The 16366-nt window shown below is 48.8% G+C and overlaps 5 protein-coding genes across 5 annotated transcripts; all 5 read right to left on the bottom strand.

The window, feature by feature from the left end:
* Positions 1 to 235: 235 nt before the first annotated feature.
* On the bottom strand, positions 236 to 2738 carry BCR38DRAFT_456865 (uncharacterized protein; the record flags this gene model as incomplete). The annotated part of the gene is made up of 2 exons (XM_040861969.1): positions 236 to 328; positions 411 to 2738. 2 exons carry the CDS (start codon positions 2736 to 2738, stop codon positions 236 to 238), a joined length of 2421 nt encoding a protein of 806 aa, XP_040717236.1.
* A 2777-nt stretch (positions 2739 to 5515) lies between these two features.
* Positions 5516 to 5808, bottom strand: BCR38DRAFT_429759 (uncharacterized protein). Its single transcript, XM_040859985.1, has one exon. It carries the CDS (start codon positions 5730 to 5732, stop codon positions 5538 to 5540), a length of 195 nt encoding a protein of 64 aa, XP_040717235.1. The 5' UTR covers positions 5733 to 5808; the 3' UTR covers positions 5516 to 5537.
* Positions 5809 to 6140: 332 nt separating this feature from the next.
* Positions 6141 to 7164, bottom strand: BCR38DRAFT_429757 (uncharacterized protein). The gene is made up of 3 exons (XM_040859984.1): positions 6962 to 7164; positions 6410 to 6903; positions 6141 to 6354 (listed from the first exon to the last, which is right to left on the bottom strand). The coding sequence occupies exons 2-3, from the start codon at positions 6710 to 6712 to the stop codon at positions 6229 to 6231; spliced, it is 429 nt and encodes a 142-aa protein (XP_040717234.1). The 5' UTR covers positions 6713 to 6903; positions 6962 to 7164; the 3' UTR covers positions 6141 to 6228.
* Positions 7165 to 13413: 6249 nt separating this feature from the next.
* Positions 13414 to 15210, bottom strand: BCR38DRAFT_366681 (Fructosamine kinase-domain-containing protein). The gene is made up of 5 exons (XM_040857237.1): positions 14988 to 15210; positions 14234 to 14923; positions 14018 to 14144; positions 13899 to 13955; positions 13414 to 13845 (listed from the first exon to the last, which is right to left on the bottom strand). Exons 1-5 carry the CDS (start codon positions 15058 to 15060, stop codon positions 13779 to 13781), a joined length of 1014 nt encoding a protein of 337 aa, XP_040717233.1. The 5' UTR covers positions 15061 to 15210; the 3' UTR covers positions 13414 to 13778.
* Positions 15211 to 15573: 363 nt separating this feature from the next.
* BCR38DRAFT_465204 (uncharacterized protein) lies at positions 15574 to 16350 on the bottom strand (the record flags this gene model as incomplete). Its single annotated transcript, XM_040862695.1, has 2 exons — positions 16008 to 16350; positions 15574 to 15969 (listed from the first exon to the last, which is right to left on the bottom strand). Exons 1-2 carry the CDS (start codon positions 16113 to 16115, stop codon positions 15574 to 15576), a joined length of 504 nt encoding a protein of 167 aa, XP_040717232.1. The 5' UTR covers positions 16116 to 16350.
* Between the last annotated feature and the right edge of the window lie 16 nt (positions 16351 to 16366).

The raw sequence follows: 16366 nt of genomic DNA, 5'->3' as shown, positions 1-16366 counted from the left end.
GTCGAAGCAGCAGCGGCCGCGCCAGCTCCTCCGATGGCGGTTGCAATGATGCCCCATCCACTCTTCTTGCCAGACCTTTTGGGGGTCTTAGCTGGTGTCACAACCTTGGCACCAGAGTATTCATTGTCATCTCGCTCGGGGCTTTCCACGACGTAGTGCTTCGTGGAATTTTCACCCCAGCTGACTGCCTTGGACGATGTTGATGGTGACTGGACAATGTCGCCTCGGGGTCCAATCACCACATCAGGGACGGACCTGGAGCTGTCGCCTGCACTCTTCTTCTTGGGCTCTGGCACACGCTGGTCTTTGGCCTCCTCCCGCTGCTGCTCTGATGGCACAGGTGTGGCAACAGGAGTCGGGTGCACAAGGTTTAGCATGGGTCGATGCCCATCAGTCGAGGGGTCTCTGACGGGCCGGCGCGGGGCCTGGAAGCGTCTCAGTTCCCTCGGCACCATGATGTTATCGATACGAACATCAGCGTTAGGTCCGTCATATGGACCCTTGCCCTTGGGCTCGTCCTGTTGTGGAGGGGGAACAATCTCAATGACTGGTTCGTGGTCTTCCTTCCACCTGTCCACGACTGAGGTTTCAGGCGACGCACTACGTGAGCGCTCTTCAGCAGCCTTACGAGCGACCAGTTGCTCGCGGTAGTATCGATCCGCTTCTTCCTGGATCTCGTCTCTCGTGGGTGACTTTTGGCGGGACCTGTTTCGCGAGGTTGAGTCCCCGCCACGACTACGGTTGCGACCACGATGCTCCTCGGCTACCAAAGCGCCAGTAGCGGCGGCAAGGGCCGCTGCCTCTATTGGCGCCGTCGCGTGCTTGGTGGATTCGTATATGTCCTTGGCGTTACGAACCTCGCGTTCGAATGAGTCTCGGCGGCTCATCCTTTCTGACGCGCTGGTGTCATCGGGTTTGGACTCAAAGCGGGCGAAGTCGGGTTCTCGGTCCACGGTTACCACGTTGGGTGTCAGGGGCCGCTTTGGTGTGTTGTAGATAGGCGTCTGGAAGGCATCGTCCTCCACCTGGAACTGAAAGGGGTCAATGGGACGTTCTGCAGGTGGGAAACTGGGGTCCTCTACACGACGATACTCCTCCATATCCTTGGTTTGGCTGAACCGCTTGTCGTCGCTGCGCTCCAATTTGGGCGCGTCTTCCTTCCGCTCATCCTTTGGTCGATCCCGGGAATCGCGTTCATAGGCGGAGCCATCATCCCGATATTTGGCGTGGCGTCGTTTTTCCCGCTCGTACTCGCGGTCTGTCTTGGAATTCTTTCCATCCTCGGTTTGGTCTTGGGTTTCACGTGAGTAAGTAGAAGAGGCATCATCCCGGTGTTTATCGCGACGCCGCCTTTCCCCTTCATCATCACGCCCCAACTCCTTGTCCTTCTCCCGCCGTCTCTCGTCTCTGCTCCTACGTTTCTCAGCTCGCTCGTCAACAGGTTGGGCATCTGACCGCTTTGATCGGCGCTTCCCATCACTTTCGTGGCGACCCTCGAGGTCACGGTCATCTTTATGTTCGGACAAGGCACTGGCCAGCGCAGCCCCAGCAAAGCCGGCGACTGCAGCTCCGACGAGGGTTTTTCCAGATGATGATGATCGCCGTGAGTACTTGGTATCAGGCTCGACCGCATCAAATACTTTACTAGAGACTGGCGCGATGGGCTTGGGCTGCTGAATTGGAAGTGGTGCAGGTCGAGATCGAGAAGACTCCTGCTGAGCTGAGACTATCGAGCCTCGGCCAGCGTCGAACCGCGTAGGGTCTGACGTGGGAACCGGATACACTGTCCGAAGTTGACCACTCTCAAGGGACACGTTTTCACTTGGGGCAATGGAAGGTTCGTACCCATCTCCTGTTGTCTTGCGGTCAACTTTTTCAAAGCCACAAGGAGTCTGGACGTGGCCACGCAGGGAGTTAACGGGTCCAAAAAGTCGCGGATCGACTAAAGAAGGCTTTCGGTTGAGCGTCCTCTCAGTGTTTAGTTGATGGCCGTATTCACTTGAATTGCTGATGTGAATTGGCTTGTTGGCATCAGTTTGCAAGTGAGTTGTAGACCCATAGGCCAAGCTGGCATCGCTGTCCTCACTGCTGGACTCATCGCCCGACGCAGACTCCCACTCCGAGTCGTCCGAAGAGTATTTGCGGCTGTGTTTGGAGGCGCCGATGCCTCGGTCGAGGCGGTCGCCTCCCGAGTTGTTGCGGTGAAAGTGGCTTAAAGCCGCAGCTGCACCGACAAGCTGGGACGGCCGAACCCTGCCCGCAGCTCTGAAGTCCTCATTGTTTTGCTTCCGCGCAATCTCGGATAGCTTCCTCCCAATCTCACGAATTTCTTCGTCCGTCTCCCCACGCTTTGGCAACGGAGGCCTCTCGTGGTCGCTCACGTCTTGGCGCAGCCGCTGGTCAGACGGAGAGTGGAGGTCGCGACTTCTCCGACGGTCACGGTCGATGTAGCCCTTTCCATAGGCAAGGTCCGAGTTGAGCGAAGAGGAAGAGGAGTTGCTGAATCGAATCAGGCGACGGGATCGTTTCTTTCGTACGCGGCGATGATGCTTTTGTTCAGAGCTCGAGAAGAAGGTGCGGAAGCCAAACCTCTTAGGCTTCTCTCGGGAGATATTAAGTAGTGAAGAAGATGTAGATGAATAAGAAGATGATGAAGATGAACTGGAGCTCGAGCTCGAAAGCACACGCAATTGTCTGTTGTTGTTGGGTTCGTTGGGTATATCGTACGGCGCCGTCATTGGAATGTGCTGACTCTGGAGCTCATGCTCTCTCGAGTCACGCCTCTCTTTGCGCCGCCGACGCGAGCTTTGCGGGCTGCGCCGGCGATGATGCTCCCGAGACATCATCTTGACAGCTTGATTTTTTTGCTGCTCTCGTCCATTCGAGGCGCTGTCAACCGACGTAAGGAGCCTATTGTGTATTTGAAAAAGAACGTGTAGTGACGAAAGTACTGTCAACCTCAAATGTTTTGTTTGGGTGCGGCACCAACCGTCGGGCCCACACAACTTGGGAGCGCCTACTAAGAGGTGGCTGGGGTCCTCGTCCAGACTACCAGACTACCAGACTACCAGGGTATTTCAGCTCCCAAGGTTCTCAGCCGTAGTAAAGTTGGACTTGGGGGACTTGGGTGCCCACCTTCATCCGTTTTTGATATCAGATGCGTCCCGTGGTTGGCTTGCAGAACCGCCACGTCGCTGCGTTATCCTAGTTGCCACTTCTATCTTGAAAGATTGTACCACGATATCCCCCATGTCGAATCTCCGAATCTCAAAATCGGATATGGATATTTATCGCGATTGCAGCGCTGATGAATCAAAAAAGGCGAAGATGCATCCGACTGAACGTGTCCCACTTAGGACGCTAACTACCTGCGAAAGAAAAATCGTTGTGTCTGAGTCCGTGACGCACTTCGTTTCCGGACCTATCAGCACATCTAGATCCGTAACCCAATATCTTTTCCTCTAAGCTAGCCGGATTCGATTGAACTAGACTGCCTAATCGTGTCCAACACTCTTCAACAGTCTATCGCCATGTCTGAAGCAATAGCAAGAACACACAGCCGGCAACGGCATGACAGAATAAACGGCACGCCTGGGGTAGAATAGTATGGGGTAACCCGATATTCCAGGTAGTAAATTGGCGTAACGCTATACTGTTCTACCCTATGTGCGACGTTGATCTTGTCACCTACTACTTAGCCGGTACATCTATCAGCCTCCACCAGTTACATTACTGAGGTATTATATTCTACGTAATATGATCCAAACCTCAATCTTTTCGAGCTTGGAAGTAAAGAGATTAATTGAGTCTTGTTTCAAATCTGGCAGGCGGATACTTCAGTCAGCGGCACATTTGCATCTCTAGAGTTAGTCTGTGGTCGTTCTTGGGATTGGCAGTTATCCAGTTCTCTGACGCTTTGATATGCAAGACAAAGATACCAGAGCGATGGTAGCCGAGAAGGTTTGACTTTTTCGGCCAAAGCCAAATTGGATGCATGGTGTGGTTTTCATCGGGAGTCTCGTCTCATCAGACCTAGTGGTCTTCTGCGGTTCGTCTCGCGTTGGCAATTGGACATAAATGTGAATGAGTTTTGTTCTAGAGGGCAGTCCACAAAGCCTTACCCCCGATGAAGGACATCAAAGTGTTAATGATCCAGGTAGCATAGTCAGTATAGGCCGAAGTATCAAGTTCGTTTAAAACTTTCTGTGCAATAGCATGGCTGATCTTCTGCTCAAGTTTGGATCAAACTGAATAATTTGGACCTGTATTCGAGGTTTTCTGCCTTGAGAAGAGAGACACTGGGGCCATATCCAACAGCGAGGCTCTCATCGCCCAAGGGCCTAAATTGTGTCAGGTGTACTTCACCATGACCTCAGGTCACCAATTTCACACGATCCCTACTATATTGCTACTACCCTAGGGAAGGGGCGGTCCTAACATTGTATTGGGCGAATCTTCGGCCCGTGCCGTTTGTAGATTCGGAGCTCTTTCGGTTTTAAGATAGATTTTGTTAACACGCCCTCCCCCATACACCTAGTTACCGATGGCGGGGTAGAACCTGCTGAAGGCTGATGATAAAATGCTGAAATCGAGAGTGGTATTCCCGCGCTATACTACCCCAAATCTCCTTTGACGCGGTTCTGGAGTTCTATAGTTTCATAAATCCACGCTCCTCACCCACCCCCCGACGAAACTGAACAGACGTGGATGTTGGGTTACCATAAAGACATCAACCTGACAAGTCCATCTTGAGTTCGAACGAAAAATTCTCCTTCTAATACAAGCCTTTTAAGATGACTCTTATTTCAATGGCCTCTGAACCCAAACCACAGATATGAGCCAACTTCCTCCATCCTCTATCAATTCTTTCTCTATACGTTCGAAGTGTTTGCCTCACACTCAGAAATACACTGCGAACCACCGTGAGCGCTGGAAGTCGCATACTTTTTTTGAGTGCCAATTCTCGGAGCTTTAGATGAGGAACGTTCCAGTTGAACTACCCTTTCCTAGAACGGCCAACTTACTTAGTAGCCCTCTCCACGACTAATGACCTCCTTTACGGTAAGTCTAAACAATATTGTCTTATGTGCTTCATTGATGGGGATCTTACAAGTGCACAGAGACGATTACTCACATGCTCAAATTGGGCTGAGTATGACTATTTCTTGTCAACCAGAGGCGGGTAATGTTCAACGATGCCAGATTAGACGAGATTGAATAGTATCGACAGAAGGGAAGAGTGCTGAAATTCTTCTTGAGAATGTGCAACTGCGATTGGGCTGAAGACGGACGTAAGTTGCCCATTGGCGCATCAAGACTGCGTAGGGCATACGAGACTTCACCCTGATCGTAAACTCGGCCAGTAACAGTGGTGCAGAAGAGCTCAATGGCAAATATATCGCCTTCTTCCATCGCAGCAGCTTCGTCGTCTTTACGGAGGGAACACTCTTGGTGCCATGGATGCTATAGGGTAAGATGGTATTGTCGGCTATGTTGCGAATCGGCTTGATTGGGTAGGTATTCCCGTTTATCTCACATTAATAGCTGTTCATGGCCTCCTGGATGAGCCCACCTAGCTCGCCAAGGCAAACATCAATTCCCGCTTCACGGACACCAGTATTCATCGCGTCCTTGACGGCTGCGAGAAAGTTGTCATACATAGGATCGACTGCTATGGTAAAAACGGTGTCGACGATACGATCATTCACATAGACGTCGATGTCAAGCTTCATTACAATGTTCTGCTGAAGCACAGACTTATTGCCTGCATTTGCACTGAAGTGGGCAGCAATCTCGTTGAGATTCAAGATACGGGAAACCCATGCCAGTGTCAGAGCCACAAGTGTCATCCGAGGCGGGCCGGCTTCCACCAGGAAGGAAGTCGTTTGTGGCGAATGAGGAGCCGGGAGGCCGTTTGTGGCGGCTAGAGAGCCGCTTGTGGCGAATGAGAGCTGTTGAAGCCGTTTGCAGCGGATAGGGAATCGCTTGGTTGCAGATAAGGAGCCGCTATCCAAGATATTGGCCGAAGTCGGAGGAACACAGACATGCGGAAGCAAACATCCAGAATCCAACAGAGAACCTCGGCTGGCTATAAGTAAGGAGTCGAGACGGAGGAAGATAGAGAGGGGAGAGATCAATGAACTACTGTGGACACCCCTACCTGCCATCATCAAGTGACCACCAGTGATCACCAGGTGACCACCAGGGGAACACGCCTATTTCTCCCCTTCACTCTGTACTATCGCCTTCGGTCCAGGCCGTAACCTGACAGCCAGCAACAATAGCATCGCCTTCGGATAAGCCATCGTGTCCGACCAGACGATGCATACTATCCTTAATACCATTGGCATCTCGGTAAGGGTCTGACCTGGCTTGATGTTTTTCCGTGCTATCTGACGATGCGTCTCAGCCGCCTGGCGGTAATTAGAGAGGAGGTCGCTGTTGACTTTGTCCAGATGGCGCTTCTCTTCATCGGTAGTGCGATACCGATTCTCGTCCATGTGTTCGACTTCTTCGCCCTTTGGGTAGTTGTTGTTTGGAAAAAAAAGGGATATGAGAACTGATGAGGTTCAATCTGGGCGGTGGGAGCCTTGTTCTTCTTAAGCTTCTTGGGACCACCTTCACCAACGGCAGCAGTGGCTTCAGTGACATTGGTCAGAATTTTCACCGGATTCTTCGCCAGGGTGTTCTGCAGCAGCATCGCCGTGGGCATTTCTAGACTCTTTGACTATTTATACACAAGCGCCTAGCTAGTGTCGCTTCCACCAGATGTGCTCAAGAGACATATGACCCACCGCCGAGTGCCTTGAGATCATGCACAGGGGTTCTGGAGAGATTTTGCCCGACCAGGTACAACACCTAAGGTATGGGCAAAAGTTCAACATATGTCCAACTTAAGTAAGGGTTAGTAGTGTTTCCACCTTTCCTTCAAATATGTTAACTATATGCCAATAATACCTAGCCTATGCCGTAATCCAAGTATAATATACATTAAACATATGTTAAACATATATTATACTGAGGGCCCCTGTAAGTCACTGCGGTAATGTCTGTAACCTCGTTGGGATTAGAGAGAAAGAAGAGCACCTTACGGAGCCTCTTAACGCTAAACTACGTAGCACATTGCGTAAAGTAGGCATAGAGGTTAATATAATATCTATCCAGAGTTATGAACCGAGGGCAATTTCCTCAAATAGTATATTCTTACCATAATATGTGACTTAGCGACAGGGTTGTTGGACGTTGTTTTTCGGATTTTCGGATTTCGGATGATTTATGCAACAAGCCTGCTTCTCAAACATCTAGTTACACATTCAGGAGGCTTGCAAGAAGAAGCGACAAGCTGAAAATAATTGAATCCTCGTTCCCTTTGCCGGTTGAAGCCCTATTTGTTTGATGACCTGCTAAGGTCTTATTCTGTCCTTCGTGCCCGTTGAGGCCGTTATTCGTACCTGCTGAGGTAATTTTGTTGATCTAATTAGGACGATAAGGCTCTCGATCTTTCTTTTTGTTATCCTTCCAGACAGCTGATCTTCTTGTTCGGCTCCGTTAACTTCACCTTAAACGTGCGGGCATACACTGCCCTCGTCACTATATATTATATACATAAATAACTCTATTTATTAAAGATCTATCGATATCTTACCTGTATTCGGCGTTAAGAAAAGGCTACGTAAGGTGACAGTTTTCCATATCGCTACTGGGTAAGTTCAACATATGTTCAATCTCGGAGCGCGTTATGCTTTAAGTACCTGCTGAACTTTACGCTGGGCTCTGGCAGCCATTTTACTAACAAGGGTGGACCTTGAAATGTCGTTTAGAGGAATCAGTTACCCGTGCGACGCTCCACGGGTAAGCCTTGCCAAAAGTTAGGTAGGGCACACCGGTTCCGCCAGCTCCATCTTGGAGGCGCTCGGGCTACCCAATCAGAGGAGTACGTTTTAGCGGGCGCCTCGTCGGGAGCTTTCCCGTGGCTTCCTGGCGGAGCCGATATCGCTAGGCCCATCCTGTGGTGGCCTGTGCGGTCTGGAGCAACAAATGTGCTTCGCCAAACCGAAAGAAGCAGAGTGCCCGAAAAGCCCCCGCTTTATGGATACAAATCGTTCGGTTTACAACACCCGAATTATATGGAGCGGCCCAGATAGCATTGATCTTCTCAGGGGGACTTTGTTGGTAGGTTGAGAACCAACGTAGTATGGTAGTGAACGCAACGCAGTCGCCAATAGGGCGAACCGACGACGCAGCGTATGTATTTAGTCCAGCCATTAGGGCACGGTTTGACATACGGGAGTACTAGTAGAGGTACCGGGGGCTTCGAGCCTACGGCGTATTTAATAATAATAAAAATATATGGAGCGGGGATCCGGGGTTGAGGTTACTTTCTTTCACATCCCTACTTTGACTGACAAGACCAGCCAAATACATTTCTTTGCGCTTCCATCACTGCCACTGATCGTCTCTCGGTGTTGTCGCTGCATTCGATCGCAGGAGGCGAGCCTTGCCACGATGGCCAACGATCCATCAGACTACTATCCAGGAGGAAGTGCTTAGGAGCAAACTGTGGAAAGGATGCCGGAGCTTTACAATGCCCAGCATGTCTTGACAAGCCGTGCCGCAAGGACAAAACGCGATGCGACCATCAAATGCCAGTTTGCAGAAGGTGCCAGGTCAAGGGGATCACCTATGAGTGCTATTACCGTGGGCCTTAAGAAAGAAAAATCTGCCCTCGGCTGCACATTTAGGTTGCTGATGATTTCTGAGCATAACAGTGATTTCTTACACCAGAGCAAGTTAAGAAAGTCAAAAAGCTGGTGCGGTCTGACACTTATGGGATACCTCTGTACGAGGGGTATGAATATGAGAACGAGGACGACGAGGATAATGGGGCGGGATATTATGGCACGAAACGTCTCCTAGCGTCCAGTAAGTAAATTGTGTTGCAAAAATACATCGGAAATACAAAGTATAAGATTATTTCTGAAGTGAAGATTGATCTGGAGGGCACGTCACATCAGGGCATAGTTATAGTTAAGAAATTACTCCTCAGACGTATAACGTATATCTACTTATTAAAATATGCTAACAGTCATATACCGGCGGCAAAGATAAGGTCAACTTCACTATCATTGTTAAGTGTATTTCCAGACAATACAGGCAAGAGAGTTGTATTGATGATGATGATGGGACTAACTCCCAAAGGCTGCAGCCACAGAAGGGCTATCTATATGCAGTTGGTCCAAGCGCTGCACCCAGCACATAGGCGGTGTGCCTGGGGCAAGCAAAAGTTTTTATCCGCCGAACTCAACGCTGAGATTGCAAACGGGCCGACGAAGTGCTATGCTCCTCGATGGTCTGGAGGCAAGGACCCTTGTTCTCCCCTATGACCGATATAAATTTGGCCTATGTAGGTCCTTCCTTCTCGACTATATATCGGGCTGCGCTATTGGCTGCAGAACGGAGTCAATGCATGACCTACTACAGACGCCAGAAAGTGATCGATCATCTTATTAGTCGAAATGGCTCCCTTGAGAGTTGGCAGATCATCGAAACAACATGTGGCATCAAAATAGACTCTCGGTTCAGGTTTGTGGCGCACTGCTTCATCCAACTACCAATGAGCATTTTTATTATCTCGCTAGATCAATTTAATCGCAGCCAATAGACTTGGGTCCATGGCTTGAGTAGCGCGGGCAGCGATGCCCGCGCTATGTCAGCAGCATCACCTCTCCTATACCATCCCATGCGAACTCTCACCATGATGAAAGAGCAAGATCTCACATAGTTGGCGGCGGAACCCTTACGTGACCCATAACGACGCCCTTGCTGCATGCACTACTATGGTCCTAGTTCTTATGGCAAAATGGCCGGTATGGTGGCCGATATGGCGGCTTATTTTGCTGTTGCATTGGACGCTAGTACGAGTGCTGCTATTGGCAAAGACACCTTTACACGGGGTAAAAGCGGGTAATATGAGGCTGGCTCGGGGAAGAGAGGAAGTAAGCTATAGTGTACTTCGTGGTACTCTTTCATCCGTTGCTTTAAGTTGTTAATGTATGCGAAGAACTTTTGATCAACTGAGCTCCGTAACGTATTTCACCCCCATTCCGACACCCTATAAAACAAAACACCACGAATAACACTGCAATTTCAAACAACCACCACAAATTCAATTCTGAACAGCTATACAATCGCTTTCGACAGTAGATACATTAGATATTTCTGAACCCGAATCATCAACAAGAGCTTCATTAGATACTTCCCTCATCCGCCGTACGTCCTCAATCCTTGCGAATTTCGCGTTTGGACTTATTTGCACCTTCTTTTTTTCCGTGGCTTCATAAGCTCCAATCGCTATTTCAAGCCCTCAATTTGTAATTCTGCGCTTACTAATAGATAATCCTTCTCATCAAACCCTTTTTTCATCTTTCTAAATAGCTGGCGTTGTGTAGTCATGTTAGTTTGTTGGAGTCGATTGAACTCCCTAAACTGGCGCTCTATATCTACGCTCTTCTTTGGCGTTGACCATACAACATTGCCCTCTGAAGGCGTCTGGAGCGTTTTATGGACTTGCTGGGTTGTAATAAGAATGTCTGGACCTTGGTGACGTGTGCGGTTGCTATTTTCAAGCAGAAGAGGGCTAGTAAGGGGCCTAGCGACATTTAGGGGCCATAGACCACTTGTACGCCAACCAGACTTGATATTTTGAGCCGTTAGGGCCCTCTGGCGTGCTCTGGCGTAATAGCGCATAAAATTCCGCTTGCCAATAGGTTCTGAATCAGTTAATAGGGTTTAAAACCCGACCTCCTTGCGATATGCCGTTTTCATAGCTGAGAACACCCCAACATCGAGGGGCTGAAGGGCATGAGATGAGTGTGGGGGTAAAAATAATAATTATATGTTGTTTTGATAGCAAAAAGACATAAAATTATCAGTTGTGTGACTACCGTTACCATCCAAAATAAGTAAACGAGTGTCTGAAGGGTCCTGAGGAAGCGTAAGGGGTATAAAAACGTCTTCAAGCCATTTGATAGCTATCGTATCGTCTGTCCAGCCCTTGGGGGATGCCTTGAAGCGCCAGTCCTTGAAGTCCTGAAGATTTTTATCAGGGAACCACTGCTCTTGGACGTCCTTGCCCTTGAAAATAACCAGGGGGGGTAAGGTATTGCCGAGGGCATCCACACATTCCAAAATTGACGTCCACGCCCTCGAACCAGGCTGTTTCTGGTGTATTGTGCGTAAGGTAGCGCTCCCGACAACTAGCCCAGAGACCCCTTGACCCTCCATAAGGCCATGCTCATCCATATTATACCTGCATTGCGGCTTAATCGCTTGAATTGCAGGAATACGTAATTTTGAAGCAAACCAGGCTTGGATTACCTCGGTAGACGCGCCATTGATACGCTGAGAGTCGATACGGCGTTGCTTTTTAGTCTTTAGTGCTGGGTGACGCTTTAGAAAGGCTTCCAGCCAATTCTTGCCGAGTGATTGGTGGTCACCTTTGAGGGCTAGGACGCGCTGCGCGAGCTCCTTGATTTGCGCGTGCGTTGGGGCTAGTCCAAGGGCTTCCTGGACCAAAACCCAGTCTGCTAAGTGTTTTTCTTGCACTGGAGATAGCCTCTTCTGGCTAGCAGAGGCCTCGCGACTTGATTAAGCGCCTTGAAGTCTGTCGATAAGTGTAGTCCTTGGTATACCCCAATCCAGGCCAGCGCGTCGCACAGATTTACCATTTGCGACGTCTAGAACGGCGGCAGCGAGGTCTTCTTCCGTATATGAAGGCATTGATAGCAGATCAGATCGAATACTTGGAATAAAGTCAATTGAAGCAAAAGTGGTTGAGAAATAAAAGGATAATGTAAATAGCGGTGTGGTTATTGTTGGGGTTTACAGGGGTGTCGGAATGGGGGTGAAATACGTTATTCGATTGAGCAAATGGATGAGTTCTTTAGCAGAAACGTTTTGCCAACTGATGCAGTATTCGGCCTGACACGTTGTGGCCGAATTTAGAGCATTTCATAAACGTGTTGGCTCGGATATCGCATGAAGTTAGCATTTGGTATTGGTGTCGTCCACAGAACAGATACTGGATTGGAAGTCGAAGCGTATATTCTAGTTAGTATGACCATGCGTATTCTTAAGAGTAGTGTAACATGAAATCGGTAGCAGCGTCATCTATAAGACGAATATAGCTTGATTCAGAATTTTCAGGAGGCCAGCAAAATGGTTGGCGCTTAGAAAATGGCGATGACCGAGGGTGCATTAGCACCTGAGAATATCTGACTAGCTTACTCAGTCCATTATGGGACCGAACTTGTATGCTAATTCCAAAGAATATCGAATATGGACGCTGTACTCCTATTGATCGATGAAAACTTCAAAAATTTTGCTTTAGCCAACTTCAGTTCGATACTAGGCAGAGGTTGCTAAGCTTACTAGAGGACTGTTGTATATAGCCTATACTCGCACCTTCCGGATGTCTTATCACGCATTGAATATATTTGCCCTAAGGAAGGTAATATCTAGTAGAACAGCAGACTGTGGATTACTTAGAGCATCAGGGACTCTGGGGTACAAAACTGTATAATTTGCTATATCATATCGAGCCATTCTGGTCGAAATCGAGCGGTAACCGTACAACTACAAAACTCCTAGAACTCTGGATCATAACCCGAGGTCTCCTAATCTCATCGGCACCATAACCCTAATTGGCTTGCTACCGCGCGGCCTGTTTCTTAAATTGCCTGCCTCGTATTCCTCCACACCTGAGGCCACAACTTCCCACATCTGCACGATAACTTAGTATGGCTTACAGCATCAGAATAACGTCCAAGTTGGCGACACATAAACGACCCGGCTGATCGTTGAAGAGACCGCTAAGCTGTAGACTCGGCTACGTTATATATATATCTATACCCATTGGCTCCGGTAAAACTACTAAACCGTTGTTATGGATCTAACGGACGAGAAGGTAGCCGACGTTACTGCTAACGGCCTTTCGAAGGCCTTGAAGCCTTAATAGCACTAACGTTGTATTCAGATGCTTAATTTAATGCTAGCTCTGCTGGAATCGCGGCTCGGCTCGAGGGCTAGTACTAGATAGTGAAGGTAGGTTGCTGTCACGTTGGGAGCGTCAGTTCTAGGTCGTGATGATTGTTGTGCCATAGGGAAGGAAATAATGATGTGGAGGGTTGCGCGTAAGGCGCGAGGTAAGTCCTGCACGGGCCAAGTACCAAGGTACATGGGTTAGGTCGGGCTGGCGCCGTGACAATTGCGCTTATTCCTTTGTATAGGGACCCTAACTACGAAGTCTCTCAGGAGCTGTGTCAGACGCACTAGCTTTCGATCTCTAACTACTGTCTTTTCCGGTTTCCGCTACTACAGCTAGCTAACTGATAATGGATGAACCCTGAGTCCTGAACCCTTGGTAATAGTCAATTGTTAGAACTTCAGGAGCGAAACCTCTGGTGTATTAGCAACTGACTCAAGTGTTTAGCCAAAAAGTATATATTTCTGTCCTGAAGGCCCTTATGTCGACCATTACTCCTTTGGAGTTGGGGAGATTAGAGACACCTCAACCCTATATTTCGTTGTAGCTTGCAATAAGTCCTATTGCAGATTTCATATCCAGTCAACTGGGTGTTGTAGCGATAGCAAGGAAAGGAAAGGAAAAACAAAAACTGCCCCTAGGGTTCAAAGGCTAGTGCCGTCCGACAATCCCTTCTTTGAAGACTTCTTTGAAGACGACACTATGAATCTTCTCCATTGGGGCCAATTGGATCGGTTCAGAGGACAGAAGTCCTGCCAGCATGACCATAACGTTGCACTAAATCCCGCATGACATTCAGTACTCTATACAAAGATATCAGCAAACATTCATTGCGCGATAGTTTTGGTGGTCATACTGCACCCTCAGAGTCAGGTTCTCCGTGAAGAGTGCAGAAACATGCGTGTCGAATCTCCTATTTCGAGGTTACTATACACCACCAATGAGTTGAAAGATTGAGACCATGGCTGTCCCTACAGTCTGTACAGATCTAGACGACCTTCAAAGTCTTCCTCGGGAGCAGAGATATGGACGAATGTATTGTACGCGGCTAGGTACTCATCCCCAAACCTGTTACAAATTGGTCTCCATTGGCCAAACTCATCTACGCACATAGTCATCATTAATTTAGGGATGCATACAAGATGAGTTTAAGGACTGTGGGAACGGCGAGAGCACTAAATAGAAACTCACACTCATTGTGGGCGTAAAAACAGCACGCATCGAATATTACGGGCTCGCCACTGTCGATATCAATCCCAGAGTTTGCGTACCATAAATCTCCATGGACCAACGACGGTTTCACGGACCTGCCTTCCGTCTCTAAGGGGCGGAGCAGCCGGGGGATGACTCTGTCAAACAGAGCAGGGACCAGCTCTTCGAATTCCGGGTCGTAGCCTTTAACTGCGATTTCGAAATCGAGGGCCTTTCTCATGGTCTTGGTGAAGAAGGTCTCCCAGCTGTCTTCCCAATTGGTCACTTGCGGTAGATTCCCACTGTATGTCGTCACATGGAAGCCAAACTTCCCATTTGGGGACCTGCTGTTTAGGTGGATCTTGGCCAAACGCTCGACAAATCTGTATGGGTCTGGTGTGTCGTCCATCATGTCTCGAAACTCGGATAAGAAGAAGTGAGTATCAGGTATGGTTTGGTATGTTCCGCAAGCTATTGGCTTCGGGGCAAAGCCGGGCGCAAGTGAATACAAGGCCTTCATAGACTCGAATTCTCCTCGGGTCATATCCTTGCCTCTTTCATTCGAGATGACCTTGATGAAAAACACCTGTGGAGTGCCGTCGACGAGTTCCACGTCAATTCTCCCTGTGTTAACCCAGAAGCTTACACCATGACTATCAGTGGAAATCACGCGGCTGCCCATCGGTAAAACTGTGTCAATGCCAGGATTAGCGCTGTGGCTACAGCTTGTTGACGTCTGATATTTCAGGCTCACCAGCAGCGACGCTTGGGTCAACATTGACATTCCCTCCACCAAACTCCAACCCTTCCGCACCGTGGTAATTCATTTTGATCGGACACTTTAATTTACTTCTATCGCTTTGCACGACGTGCTATTCCAGCCTTCGTATCAACTTAAGTTGGTAACATTTAAGCGCGCAACTTCCATTGGGCGGGGTAGATGCTATTTTAGAATGATGACTTAAGTAATACAATTTGCAACGCCTGCACGCCAGACTCTGGTTCTGCAAGGCTGAGTTGCTTCAAGTATTGTTTCAAGTCTTTGCAATTAAACCGTAGCAACGGTGCCGCTGAGAAACCGCACTTGTGGCTACGCGAAGATGTAAGATGTGGGTAACGAATTCTCAGCTGCCTTTACTTCTATGCCACAGAGTACTGTCAGCAGATGGCTCTAAGTACTGGTATCATTGCAAACCTTAGGAGAGGCCAACTTCAGTTGAGAAAGAGCAAATCGATTTGATCATGAACGAGCAGGTGGTACGCATTGTTGGTCTCATAAGTTAAGCATTCATATATATTTGCCTTGATTGTCGTGCCCGACTTGCCATCCCCACACAAGATCAGTGCCCAGCCATCGCAACCTGGGCGATTCTCTCCTTGTTGCCGACGAATTTTATCATGACGCCTGCATCCTCTAGTCTCTTCTGCATTTCATTTTTATTTATAAAAGTCCCAGGCTCCTTGATTCCGACATACACAACCTTTATTTTATCCTTAAGCTGGAGGATTCGCTCCACACATGTCCTATTCCCGCTGAGCCGTTCATTGCACGGCTCCATTGTCGTGTACAAGGCCGTGTTCGGAGGCAAAATGCCTCCAATTCGAGTTTCTGAGGGGCCGTCTCCAGGATTGTACTTGTTGGCAATTTTGATGAAGCAGCACTGTTCAGCGTGGGTCGTTCCCGGGTCTCCAGGCTGATCCCGCGGCAACTCGAGTGAATATCCCGTCGAGAGCACCTCGCCTGTGTCTGCGTTCACAAGAGCTGCTCCGACACAGAATTTTCGGGTTCTGGTGGCGACTTGCGCGCTTGATCGAGGGCATATTCCATGAATGCTGCATCGTCGCCCACCGCAATCGTTGGATGTGTTTCCGCAGCTGTCATTATAAACTTTACCTGGCAGAAGTTTAATGGATTGAGGAGTGTGAACGAGTTGTATATTGAACAGATATGTAATATTCAGCGCGCTGAAAAAGAACACACGACTTAACACTGCTGGAATTTGCACGTCGAAATTGTTGTTTCACTTGTGCTGATGAGTACATCGTGAGGGCGAGCTGCCTGGCTACACCCCCACTTTGTCGACAATGGTACGAGTAGGCAAGTAATTCGGCTCAGGCATTATCGCCCGACAC

This window comes from Pseudomassariella vexata (assembly GCF_002105095.1).
Source record: "Pseudomassariella vexata strain CBS 129021 chromosome Unknown BCR38scaffold_5, whole genome shotgun sequence".
NCBI lineage: Eukaryota > Fungi > Ascomycota > Sordariomycetes > Amphisphaeriales > Pseudomassariaceae > Pseudomassariella > Pseudomassariella vexata.
The sequence above is the reverse complement of the archived record's forward strand: the minus strand, read 5'-3'. Positions and strand labels throughout refer to the sequence as shown.